The sequence below is a fragment of the Phoca vitulina genome, unplaced genomic scaffold (assembly GCF_004348235.1).
Source record: "Phoca vitulina isolate PV1807 unplaced genomic scaffold, GSC_HSeal_1.0 scaffold68, whole genome shotgun sequence".
Lineage (NCBI taxonomy): Eukaryota > Metazoa > Chordata > Mammalia > Carnivora > Phocidae > Phoca > Phoca vitulina.
The window spans coordinates 368211-380341 of record NW_022589771.1 but is presented as its reverse complement, the minus strand read 5'-3'; the positions used below and the strand labels follow the sequence as shown (position 1 = coordinate 380341).

At 49.3% G+C, this 12131-nt stretch overlaps 1 protein-coding gene across 1 annotated transcript; it reads left to right on the top strand.

Annotated features, from left to right (window-relative positions):
- Nucleotides 1-10281: 10281 nt before the first annotated feature.
- CLDN14 (claudin 14) lies at nt 10282-11084 on the top strand. The gene has a single exon (XM_032392487.1). It carries the CDS (start codon nt 10282-10284, stop codon nt 10993-10995), a length of 714 nt encoding a protein of 237 aa, XP_032248378.1. The 3' UTR covers nt 10996-11084.
- The last annotated feature ends 1047 nt before the right edge of the window (nt 11085-12131 follow it).

Sequence of the window (12131 nt, the reverse complement as noted above, 5' to 3'; positions counted from 1 at the left end):
ATCTCAGCATCTTCTAGACAGTTCTGGGAAGCAGCTGTTATGATGTAGATAGCCAGGTGAGTCATGTAAGGCTGAGCTGTTTGCCCAAATTAGTGAGCCTTGAAGTCGGCCTCCACTCTTATCTGGCACCATCTGCTCGGCAAAAATCTCTTACGGTTACTGTGTTTTACTTACCTACCTCTATAATGGGACCAATGCCTTCAACCTGTATAAAAAAAACAAATAGGGAAGAAACACAGATTCTTCCTTTGGTACTGTGAAAATGTTACTATAAATATTTGTTTTCCAGTAATTTTTTTAGATAAAAATCAATACAATTGTCAATTCTTGTCTTTAAAAAAATCATTCCCTCACTTCTATCAGGGAATGTCTTCCATTACACAGAACAAGAAGTCTAAGAGCCTGTTTTCAAGGCTTCTTCCGATGTCTTTTTTTAAAATGCAGACCGTCCATCTTGCCAGTTCAGGAGTGATTCTTGGCTCAAATATTCCTCCCTCCAGCTGATCTTCGTATGCCTCACACTGTTTGCGGGACGAATGGCCGCCAGGGCCACAGGCTTTTCCCGGGGCTGCCAACAGCAATAACACACCAGGATTTTTCCACTGGGGGCCGTGTGCTGGGAGGGTGCCCGGGGCTTGCTCTCGGAGGGCTCCCGTGGGGGGGACTCTGGAAGGAACAAGGAGTAGCTGGGACTCTGGTGCCCCACCACTTCTCGCTAGGGGCTGGGGGCCCTGCCAGAGCGTGGGGGCTTGGAGCAGAGTCTCCAAGAAGCAAGCCACCCAGAGGCAGCTAGCTGTTCCCTCCTAGACTTGCACGTGCACACCCAGTGCCGCGCACACCTACAGCCCCCCTGGAACAAGAGGAAAGTGAAAACAGATTTAGAACAACAGGTCTGTTTCCATTGGAGGCCACCCTTGGGCACAGGACATCAGCAATAGCTTTGTTTTCCAAAGGCTCCCCCTTGGCAGGTGTTTACAGAGGCATCTGGGCTACACTTAAATGAGGAAAAAATAAACATATGCAACCGTATTTTTTTATTCTGCAGAACACTGCAGAAGTGTCTCCTGTTCCTTTCAACATCTCAACGAGATGTACTCAGGGGTTTAAGGGAGGAAAAATCCCAACGTCCAGTTCCTGGCTCCATCCATAACCAGTAGGACAGGCTGCAAGGGCCTGCAACCGCCAGTTCCCACAGGACCCCACCCTCAGAAGAGCCCCATGCTTGTCTGATGCACCGCATTAGCTTATATTTCGTTCGTCTTGAAATTCTTAATGATTTTTGAACAAGGGGCCCCACATTTTCATTTTGCACTGGCTTCTGCAAATGATGTAGCCCATCCTGAGAACGGGCAAAGGTAAACTATGGTGGCCCGTACTCTTCAGAGAAAATGCACAACATGGCCCTTTGTATATGTCTGAAGACTAAGCTAGAAACGCCGTGCACTATTTCATCTGCGAGGCTTTTGCCTTTATGAAGACTTCTGTAATCTGAAATTTCACACCTGACCCAATTAATTCTAAACTTCTTAAATGTTTTAAAAGCACATACCTGGAAGTATCGCTGGTCTCCCTCCGAGGGCTGAGCCAGTCATATCCTTACCAATGTGAGTATTATTCTTTGGGGCCAGGGACAGGAGGAGATTTGTTTTCAGGGGCCATCCAGGAAAATATAAAGGCCCTATGGGGTAACTTCTTGGCCAAGATTAATACATGAGGTGGGCTGAGTGCCCAGGAGGGGCTGGGGTCCCAGAAAGAGGACTGGGGTAGTAAGAACAAATTCTGGGGGGTGCTGGGAGGGCACTTGATTGTCTAAGTTCTCAAAAGAATGTTCTGGGCTCATGTGCCCTATCCTGGTCCTCTCTTGAACCCATTACAATCATTTCATCAAAACTGTGCTTACCAGGGTCTGACGTTCCCTTCGTGTTGCTAAATCCAACGATCATTTCTCAGTACTCAGATTACTTGATTTGCCTGATGACTTGACATGTGCATCACTCTCTCCAATGTGGATCTCTGTCCTCACTCACTACTCGGGGTTGCCTCCTCCCTCGTGGCCACTCCTGCGTCCCAAGCTACTGTCTCCTCCTCATCACCCAATCTCCGATGTTGGAGGGCTCCTGGAGCCACTGGGCAGGCTCTGTGGCTCGCATCCAGTCTCATGGCTCTTAATCCCAGGTCTATGCTGTTGTGTCTCAAATGGCCTTCTCCAGTCCACTCTCCTCCTGAACTCTGCACGTCTACATCTAACCATGAGCGTCCCCACCTGGGCAGTGATAGCCATCTCAAACTCAACCTGTTCAAAACAAAACTCTTTTCTGCCCTTCACCCTCCAAACCTACCCACCTCCTACTGTCTTTACCTTCTCAATAAATGGCAACTGCATTCTTCGAGCTGCCCAAGCAGAATCCCTGGGGCTGTGTTTGACACCTGTCTCTCACACCCCACAGCTAACCTGTCAGTGAACCTTGTCAGCCTCACCTCTTTTCAGCACCCACCTTTGTCCCTGCTAGCATCGCCTACCTGGATGATCACGGGAGTCTCCACTGGTCTCCCTGATTCAGCCCAAGTGTGACCCTGGACAAGTTACTTAAACTCTCTAAGCCTCAGTTTCCCTAACTGTAAATGAGGACAACAACATGCTCATCATAGATTTCTTAAAGGATTAAATAAGCTAATGCCAACAGACACACTTAGCAATGTTTGGCATATGCCAAGACTCAGTACATTTAGCTGTGATTGCTTTTACTCTTATCATTAATAACTAACAGCTTCGGGCGCCTGGGTGGCTCAGTTGGTTAAGCGACTGCCTTCGGCTCAGGTCATGATCCTGGAGTCCCGGGATCGAGTCCCGCATCGGGCTCCCTGCTCGGCAGGGAGTCTGCTTCTCCCTCTGACCCTCCTCCCTCTCATGCTCTCTGTCTCTCATTCTCTCTCTCAAATAAATAAATAAAATCTTTAAAAAAAAAATAAAATAAAATAACTAACAGCTTCTGTGCACCTGGGCTCAAAAAGCTAAATTTACAGAGAATGAACATTAAACATAATTTTTAACTGTATTTTATTTAGCATTAATAAATCTCAGTCATATGTTTGCATTTGACACCACGTTTTTAATCACTGCAATATATTCCCAGTTCAGTCTCACAGGCTTACAAAATTCATAGAAGAGTTACCTTATTCATGGAGGTTTCCGGCCCAGCTAGGACAATGTCCTGTTGCTTGTTTTCATTTCTGTTTTGACATTAAGTCCCAAAAGGAGGTCCCACTGAGCCTTACTGGATTTCCACAGGAAAGCCTGGCAGCATGGGATCAGTGGATTTATACACTTTTCCAGTCTGGAGAGGTTGAGTTATTTGATTGCTGTATGGGTTACTTACTGTAGTTGGCACTTGCTCTTGAATTTCCACAACTACAGTCTTCCAAATTCTTCCTTCTCCATGTTCTCTAACCTCTCCTTAGATTCTGTCCTCTCTACACTTTGGGACATAAAGTTAACTACTGCCTTGTTGTTTTCCATGACAAATGTGAAGTCATCAGACTGTGCTCAATGCCTGTTCTGGGAAGGATCTCATATTCAGACATGAGTGCTTTTTTTCTACAACTCCCCGTGCTGCCATTCAGCTAGTCCCCTGTATTGATTTCCTAGGGCTGCTGTAACAAAGTCCTGGGTGGCTTAAAAAAACAGGAACTTATTCTCTTACAATTCTGGAGACAGGAGTCTAAAATCAAGGAGTCACCAGGGTTGGTTCCTTCTGAAGACTGTAAGGAAAACTGTTCCATGCCTCTCTCCCAGCTGCTGAGAGTTGCTGGCAAATCTTAGCATTTCTTGGCTTGAAGATACATCATTGCAATATCTGTGTCCTCTGTCACATGGTGTCCTCCCTATTTCTCCATGTCTTCACAAGGCCATCTTGTTATAAGAACACCAGTCTTATTGGTTTAGGGGCCTACCCTACTCCAGTATGACCTCATCTTAACTAATTATGTCTGCAACGACCTTATTTCCAAATAAAGTCACATTCTGAGGCACTAGATATTAGGACTTCAACATTATCTTCTTGGGCGGGGGGCATAATTCAGCCCATAACATCCCTTATATAAAACTTTCCCTTGGAATATTTTAACTATGAATCATCTAATCATCATTTAACACTTTAGACAATACCTATGTCTTTTTACTTTTTTTTTTTTTAAGATTTATTTATTTGTTTGAGAGAGAGAGAGAGTACGCAGGCACACAAGTTGGGGGAGGGATGGGGGAGGGATGAGGGAGGGAATCTCAAGCAGACTCCCCACTGGGCACGGAGCCCAACCCGGGGCTCAATCTCAGCGACCCTGAGATCATGACCTGAGCCAAAACCAAGAGTTGGACACTTAACTGACTGAGCCACCCAGGCACCCCATACTTTTTAATATTTTTCTTGTGTAACAGGTTTTTATTCACCTATACCTTGAAAAACAACAACATAGCAAATCTAGACAACTATCTTGTCAGGAAAAACAGCTATGCAAAGGCAGCAGTGTATTTTACTAAATGAAATTCAATAATTTCATTTAGAAATATTTATCTGCCGTATTTGTAATGGATTCTAATGAAGTCTGGTGAGTTGAAATTAGAGAGATAATGCCTCCTGAGAAATGGTTTGGAATTTTTATGGCTGTGGTTACTTAAACTTGGAAGTTTTCACTAAATCAATAGATTGTTCAATCTTGCTGAGTTGAAAATGGTCTCTGCAAGCATCTAACCACATAGCCATGGTTTTCATTTGTATTAACCCAGGCTTCTCCCCAAACCAGTCCTTGTTATGAAAGATAGATTTTTCTTTAGTCATCCAAAAGAGAGCGGAAAATTTTAATCTATAAATTGTCATGTCTATATGACGTGGGCAAGATATTTCACATTGATATCCCTGAATAACATGGGCAAGCTCTAACCACCATGAGAGTAATAAGTTAGTCATACAATTATTCTGTCTCTGGCTGTCACAGAAAGACTGCAGTTCTTCTGCAACATGTGTAGATGGCAGAGAAGTCCTCATAAATTTAAAATACAGATGCCTGCCAGTCTGAAAAATAACCCAAGGAAAGTTACAGAACGTTTGGAATGGTAATGAAGGAAACTTCATTCTTAGAGCCAAAAACCCCACAGTATGGCCCATCCTGAATGAATATGAAATGGTTTTTCCAAAATATTACTTGGATCACTTTCTCATGATTCTTATATATTTGTGTAAGAAGATGTACTATAATCGTACCTCCAGAGTATACCTAAGCGTCTAGGAAAGAGATCCATTTGCTCTGTACATTAATAAGAAACACAGTGTCCAACATGTACTTTGGAAATACTAGTTGGAGTTACTTCATTCGGACATAGCATAAAAGTAATTTCTTCTCTCATGTTAGTTTTGCTAGTTTATCTCACTAAGGTGAATCCAAATCTCCCTTGAGTTTATTCTTAGTTCCCAAGATGTGACATTTGTGAAATATCTAAGCAACAATGAAGAGCCAGTCCGGTTGGAGCGACAAGAAGAACAGACAGGTTTTTTGAACCAGACGTTTTCTTGAATTGCTGAACATCAAAGTTGAGACAACTCTGCATTCTTACAAGGTCCAAGGACCATTTTCCTTTAAAGGCAGCCCTTCCTTTTCCTTGATAAGCTCTAGGAAACCAGGTTGTATGCTGTCTCCACTGTGGATCTAACACCACGTCAGGAGCCCTCAGGGCAGATGTGTGTGTGATGGCTCATTCCCAGACGGCTCTAAATCTGCTCCCACTGAAAACTGGTTGAGTGGTTGAACCTTCCAACTCTTCCCTCAGACAGGAGTGTCCAGGGGATTCAGGGTAAAGAAATTCCCACACGCCTGGCTTGTGCCCTCCTTCCCCACAGCCCCCACGACAGGTCTGACATGCCCTTCAGCAGTGTGGGTGGGGAAGGGCCAGCCAGCCATGTGTGCCCAGAGGTGAGCTACTTGTAATGGGATTGAGTTTTTGAGGGGTGAGGTAGGTGACAGCTACAGGTAGCCAAAGGTGAGACTTGTGAGGGACGGGGACATCGTGTGACTCAAATGTCCTACCGGCCTCACACCCACACGCCTCCAGGCAGTCTGGATGGCGGGGGAGACCTGAGCTCACACTCCACCAAATGAAGAATGAACTGGATGTGCCCAGGACATCTTTTATTGGACAGTAAAAAAGCAGGAGCAGGGGGCTGGGTGAACAATGCCTCAGTCCCTTGCCCCCACCAGGCTATCCCCACTAGCCACTGCTGTTGAAATGACACTTAACTGGGAGACAGCTGGAGTCCAGGTAGACTGGGAGGTTGAACACAATGGAGAGACTCCACCATGTGTTAAGGGTTTCTGCTCTTTTTTTTTTTTAATTCTTTCTTTCCTTAAAAAAGAAAAAAAAAGTAGCTCACAGACAACAGAGGAAGGAGCAACATAAAAGTTTATATGGAAAAAAACCCTCACCTTTCAGATCTCGTGCTCATAAAACCAGATCCAGTTTGAGGGGCTGACAGTGCCCTGGTGTTTTTCACAGCTGCCCTTCACGGATTTTCATGATACTTTATAGCCCTGGGGCTTTCTGAGACTCTGCTGGGGGCAAACCCTACATCCTGCAGGCCTTCCTATCTGTGCTCATTCAGCCTCCCAAAAATCAAATTGTTTGGTTTTGCTTTTTGTAGCAACTCTAGCTCATCATTGCGCCATTAAACTTTTAAGGGAATTGTAACCTCTCAGTTTGCTTGCCAAAGTGATTTGACTTCAAGTTGTTCCCTAGAAAAGTCAAGAGACGATGTCTCTAGACGAGTAAGTAAGTTTAGGAAATGCTACACAGACTTTTCTGGGAGGTTCACAATGCACACCTGCGTATTACCAGCAGTGAGAAGGCCTGCAGTTACCAGCTCTTCTCAAACCCACCTGACATCTACACTCCTCACACAAGACATCCTGCAAACACAGCGTTGCAGAAACATTCCTTGAGAAACACCATCCTAAATCCTGCTCGCTCACACAACTAAGCCATGTATTGCCCACCCAGGGGTGTGCTTTGGGGGCTCTGTGAACCCCAGACCCAACATTTATTCCTGGAATGCGTTATCTTGTTACGCTCAGCCCCACCCACCCAGCCTGTCAAGGTCTTTTTGGAACTTGATTCTTAGGACCATATTTGTCTTGGACTCACATCTCCCTAGCTAATGTTTCCACAAGGACACACACGTCTGCAGGAAAAGAGTAGCCCATAGGTGAAGCAGTTGCAGCTCTTCAACCCGCTGGCTAGTTGAATCCTGCATGCACTGCCCCTCTTGGGAGGCATGCTTGGGCAAGATCCTTCCGGAGTATCAGGGATGAATTTTATGTGGTTTCCAAGGAGATGCATTCATTTGAGGTTGTTTTTCCACCGAACAGCCCCAAAGTGAAAAGTGGTTGCGGGGAAGCTGAATTATGACCTAACGCCAGTAGCAGCTGCTGGTAACTACAGGGAAGGGGTGGGAGAGCTGATGGCTGGGAGTTGGGGGCTCATTAACACCCACTTCTTAAATTAGCAAATCCTTCTAGTACAAGTTTAAAAATAGGAACCTAATGGTTTCTAATATTAGCAGTCATGGCTCTCCATAAATATTTAGACCTCCAATAAACTTCTGGTCCACTTCCCTAGACTAATGGGGTCAAGCAGGCTTAGCTTTTATGCCACATTCTTGAGGATCAGTGCACTTAATGACTGACCTTGACAAACAAAAGCTTTGAGAAGCCTCAGAATGCCCTGGACCAGGGACAGCCTGCGTGGCCATCAGCCTGGGGACAGCGTCGAGGCAGGACTGGAAGCATCCCAAAGGTCATCTGGAAAAGTCTGCAGCCTCTGGGCTACCTAGAGGAACCAACTGTCCAGGCTGGCCTGGGACTATCCCGATTTCACACTGAAAGCCTCCCAGTCTCCAGCAAACCGGAACGGTTGGTCACCTTGGCCACCTGGCCCACTGCAAAAGGACTGAGACCAATGTTCTGGGACGTCTTTGGGGAGAAGAGTCAACTCTCCAGAAGGCACTGATGATACCCTCCCCCCACCCCCTGCGGTCTTCACACCAGTGTCACTCCTATTTACTTGAGAAAGGTAGTGGTTGAAGGAGGAATTAAACCACAGAAAAGACCAGCCTGGCCAGGCATGGAACTTCATCCCCTGCACTCAGTTTCCCCGTGTGTAAAACAGGATGAACAGTTGCCGCATCCCTGGGTTACTAGGGGGAATAAACTGGGCCGCGTTATGTCCGAGAAGCGCCCAGCACCGCTTATGCCTAGAAATTGGTGCTTTGGGTGTCAGCTCTGCTAGGGCGCTCAGTGCATCGGAGGGTCGCTGAAGCAGCCCTGGCCCACACATCAAGCGACCCCTGGGTGGGCCCCATCTCTTCCCCGGCAGTGACTGCAGGACAGCCGGCCCTGCTCTGGGCAACAGGGACTGCCAGGGTCCCCCCACCCTGAGCCCAGCACCTGCACAGAGTGTGCACTTGCTGAGTGGAGGGAAAAATCCTTCGTGGGGAGACAAGGTGCAGGTGACCAGTCAGTGTGAGGTGTGTGTGAAAAACACTGTGTCCTGAACAAATCATCCTTTAAAATGCCTGTGCAAACCCTAATATTGTCCCCACTGCCAGAGGACTGCGTGTCCTGTTTGGCACCACAGTGTTTTGCTGTCCCCTAGTTTTGCTTGTTAACCCAGAGAGAGCTAGGAATCGTTAACCAGCACAGAGCTAGGAATTAGCTACAAGGCTAAGACATCTCAGCCCAGTACGTAGTTTTAAATCCAGCAAGATGATGGCACAGGCCCCCAGTGGAAACGTCACGTGTTTGTTACTAACCAAATCCTGTACTGTAATTGAGTCGGGGATTTCTCCACCAGGGACCCAGGGTTCAAGACCGTCACCGTGAGCGTCTGCATGGCCTGGGTGGGAGAGGCCCTGCCAGCCCACAGTTTGCTCCCTGCAGCCTTCCCACGCTTAACTGAGATGAAGGAAGGAGTGGGTTTTGCCTACTGGGTTCTTCCTTGGTTCAGGATGCTGAAGTGACTTGTCATCAGCAGAGAAGCGCCCCTTTTCTCCCTTCAGGACCAGGAGACACTTTGGGGCCATGGAGTCTAGCTCCCTCATGTTAGAGAAGGAAGCTGAGCCCAGGGAGACACCCCGAGAGTCACCCAGCCGGTGGGGGTGGCAACATGGATTGGTACCCTGCCCCAGGCAAGAAAGAGGAGCCTGTGGGGCTCACTGGGGTATTTCTGCTCACCCGCCCACCCTCCTTCCTCCCTTACTCTTTCCTCGCACCCTTTTCCTTGCTTCTCTCCTTCCTCCCTTCTAATATTTCCTGAGTGTCCCCTATTTGTCTGTCACTACAGAGGTGCTGGGTCCTCGCCCCCCAGAACTGTGCTGGATTTTGCCATGGTTAGAATTTTTTAAACCTCTGAAATGGCTCCGCATTCCTGTCTCTCTGGAAGGCAGGTAGCAGTACCTGGTTCACAACAAGCCCACCCCTCTGCAGAGAAGTGTGAGGGGAGGTGGCCTGCCCGGAGGGGGTGGTCGCTGATTTGTGGTCTGAGCCCCAGCACCTCAGGCGCTGGTGACCTTGGCCGTTCCTGGCCCCTGGCATCCGCGGGCAATCTCTAAGTTCACATCCAGCTCCAGCACTCTGGAAGGAAGCATGAGACCTGCTTGTGGCTGCTAAATCTCTCCCTTCCTGAGAGCACAGGGAAGTCTCCCACTTTCCGAAGTCATTTCATCCTGACGGGCCATCCGAGGCTAATTTCTAAGTCAGGGGTAGCACACACCTTAACTCTTGTCAGTCCATGCGTCGGTTTAACAACTGAAGTGATTACTGACCAAACGGTACGCCATGAGATTCAAATGCAGCAGAAGTGTTTCAGGGTTGACATAAGGTAGAACTTCCCACACGGGCTTGCTCAGTGCTGACAGATCAGAAGCGGGGGCCGTGGACCGCCCTTCCCTGGGGTCCTTGGGAAGCCCCGGCCCGCCAGATTTCTGCCGTCATCCCTTCCCCTCTGGCCTTCCGGGGAAAACTTAGGCAGCTTACTCTCTCACCCAATGAAGGGGCAGAAACTATTTATAAAAATACGCTAATTGTCATACCAACTGCCTATGGAAAACTCAGTTCTGGCAGCAGAAAGAAAGGCATCAAGATAATCTTTAACCCGTTTCCTCTCTCTCCCCCCGCCCCGCCTCCGGCTTCATTAGGACTCCGGCGGGCGCCTGAGCGAGCCCGGCCGCCGCCACCGGGGCCATGGCCAGCACGGCCGTGCAGCTGCTGGGCTTCCTGCTCAGCTTCCTGGGCCTGGTGGGCACGCTCATCACCACCGTCCTGCCGCACTGGCGCCGCACGGCGCACGTGGGCACCAACATCCTGACGGCCGTGTCCTACCTGAAGGGGCTGTGGATGGAGTGCGTGTGGCACAGCACGGGCATCTACCAGTGCCAGATGTACCGCTCGCTGCTGGCGCTGCCCCGGGACCTGCAGGCGGCGCGCGCGCTCATGGTCCTCTCGTGCCTGCTGTCGGGCGCGGCGTGCGCCTGCGCCGTGGTGGGCATGCAGTGCACGCGCTGCGCCAAGGGCACGCCCGCCAAGACCACGTTGGCCGTGCTGGGCGGCGCGCTCTTCCTGCTGGCCGGCCTGCTGTGCATGGTGGCCGTGTCCTGGACCACCAACGACGTGGTGCAGAACTTCTACAACCCGCTGCTGCCCAGCAGCATGAAGTTCGAGATCGGGCAGGCCCTGTACCTCGGCTTCATCTCCTCGTCCCTGTCGCTCATCGGCGGCACGCTGCTCTGCCTCTCCTGCCAGGACGAGGGGCCCGCCGGGCCCTACCAGGCCCAGCCCAGGGCCACCACGGCCACCACCGCACCCGCCTACCGGCCCCCCGCCGCCTTCAAGGACAACCGGGCCCCCTCGGCCACCTCGGCCTCGCTCAGCGGGTACAGACTGAACGACTATGTGTGAGTGCCCAGGACCTGTCCCTCCCCCGAGCGCGCAGACGCAGCGGGACCCAGACTCGCCCCGATGCCGGGTCCCGGCACAACGTTGACTCCTGGGCTACTTATTTGTGTCCAGAGGAATGATATGAGCACGAGGGAGTGGGCTTAGAACACAGGGAAGGAGGGAGAAATAAGAGAAGGGGAGAAAAGCTCTATATACCAAAGACTTCACCCTTTCTGGTTTTTTATTTATTATATGTATTTATGTGGGTGATTTAATAACAGCTGAATGAAAAGCAACTTGGGAGTTTGGTCTGTGGGGTTTGTTTGCAATACAGGAATAAACCTTTTGGATGTGGTTGTTAATAAAATGGACAGTATCCGTTTCCGTTTCCAGTCTATTCTGTCGGCTGAGGTCTGGGAACCACAGCACGCTGTCAGGGCCCCACGTTGCAAAGCAATGGGGACACCCCGGGAGTGGCCCCAACCCACACATGATGGGAAAATCAGAGGAGGGCCGGGCTGATATTCATCTAAAAGCTGCTTGAGCAACACAACCAGTCACTCCAGCTTAAGCCCAGAGGCAGGGCAGGAAGTACAGGCCTTCCTAGGGGGAAAGATGGTTGCGGTAAACCCCACAGTAAAGATGATGTTGTTTTCTGCTGGTAGCTCCCACTAGTAAGGAAGCACAAGTCAGCATTCAAAAGACAAAGCAAAAGGCGCCTGGTTGCTTGGCTCTCTGGGCATTGGCAAGAAGCCCAGTTAGGAGCACTGCTCGTGCCCGAGGGCCCCGCAGGACACCTCTGGCTTCTCTTCTGGCGACGGAAGCAGGAAGGCAGCTTCCATCAGGGCGGGTATAGAGCGTGTGGACTTCTTTAGCTGGAAAGAACTGCTGAGAGGACCAGATGAGCTCTCACTGCTCTAAGAACATTGATGATGCTTTCTGGTTGTGATCTAAACCACATGGTCAGAGAGCTGTCACACACACACACACACACACACACACACACAGACTGCTCTCCCGTTAGCCTGGGGACCGTGGTCCTCTTCTCTGTCCATTTCACAGCCTTGCCCATCACGTGCCTTGTGGTGCCCTGCTTATGCCTCTGTTCCGAACCTCGAGTTCTGAACGTGTAAAGAACATACCCTGTCCTGTGGAAG

Excerpts from the sequence above, each read along its gene's own strand:
- CLDN14 (XM_032392487.1), top strand. The coding sequence starts at position 10,282 with ATGGCCAGCACGGCCGTGCAGCTGCTGGGCTTCCTGCTCAGCTTCCTG.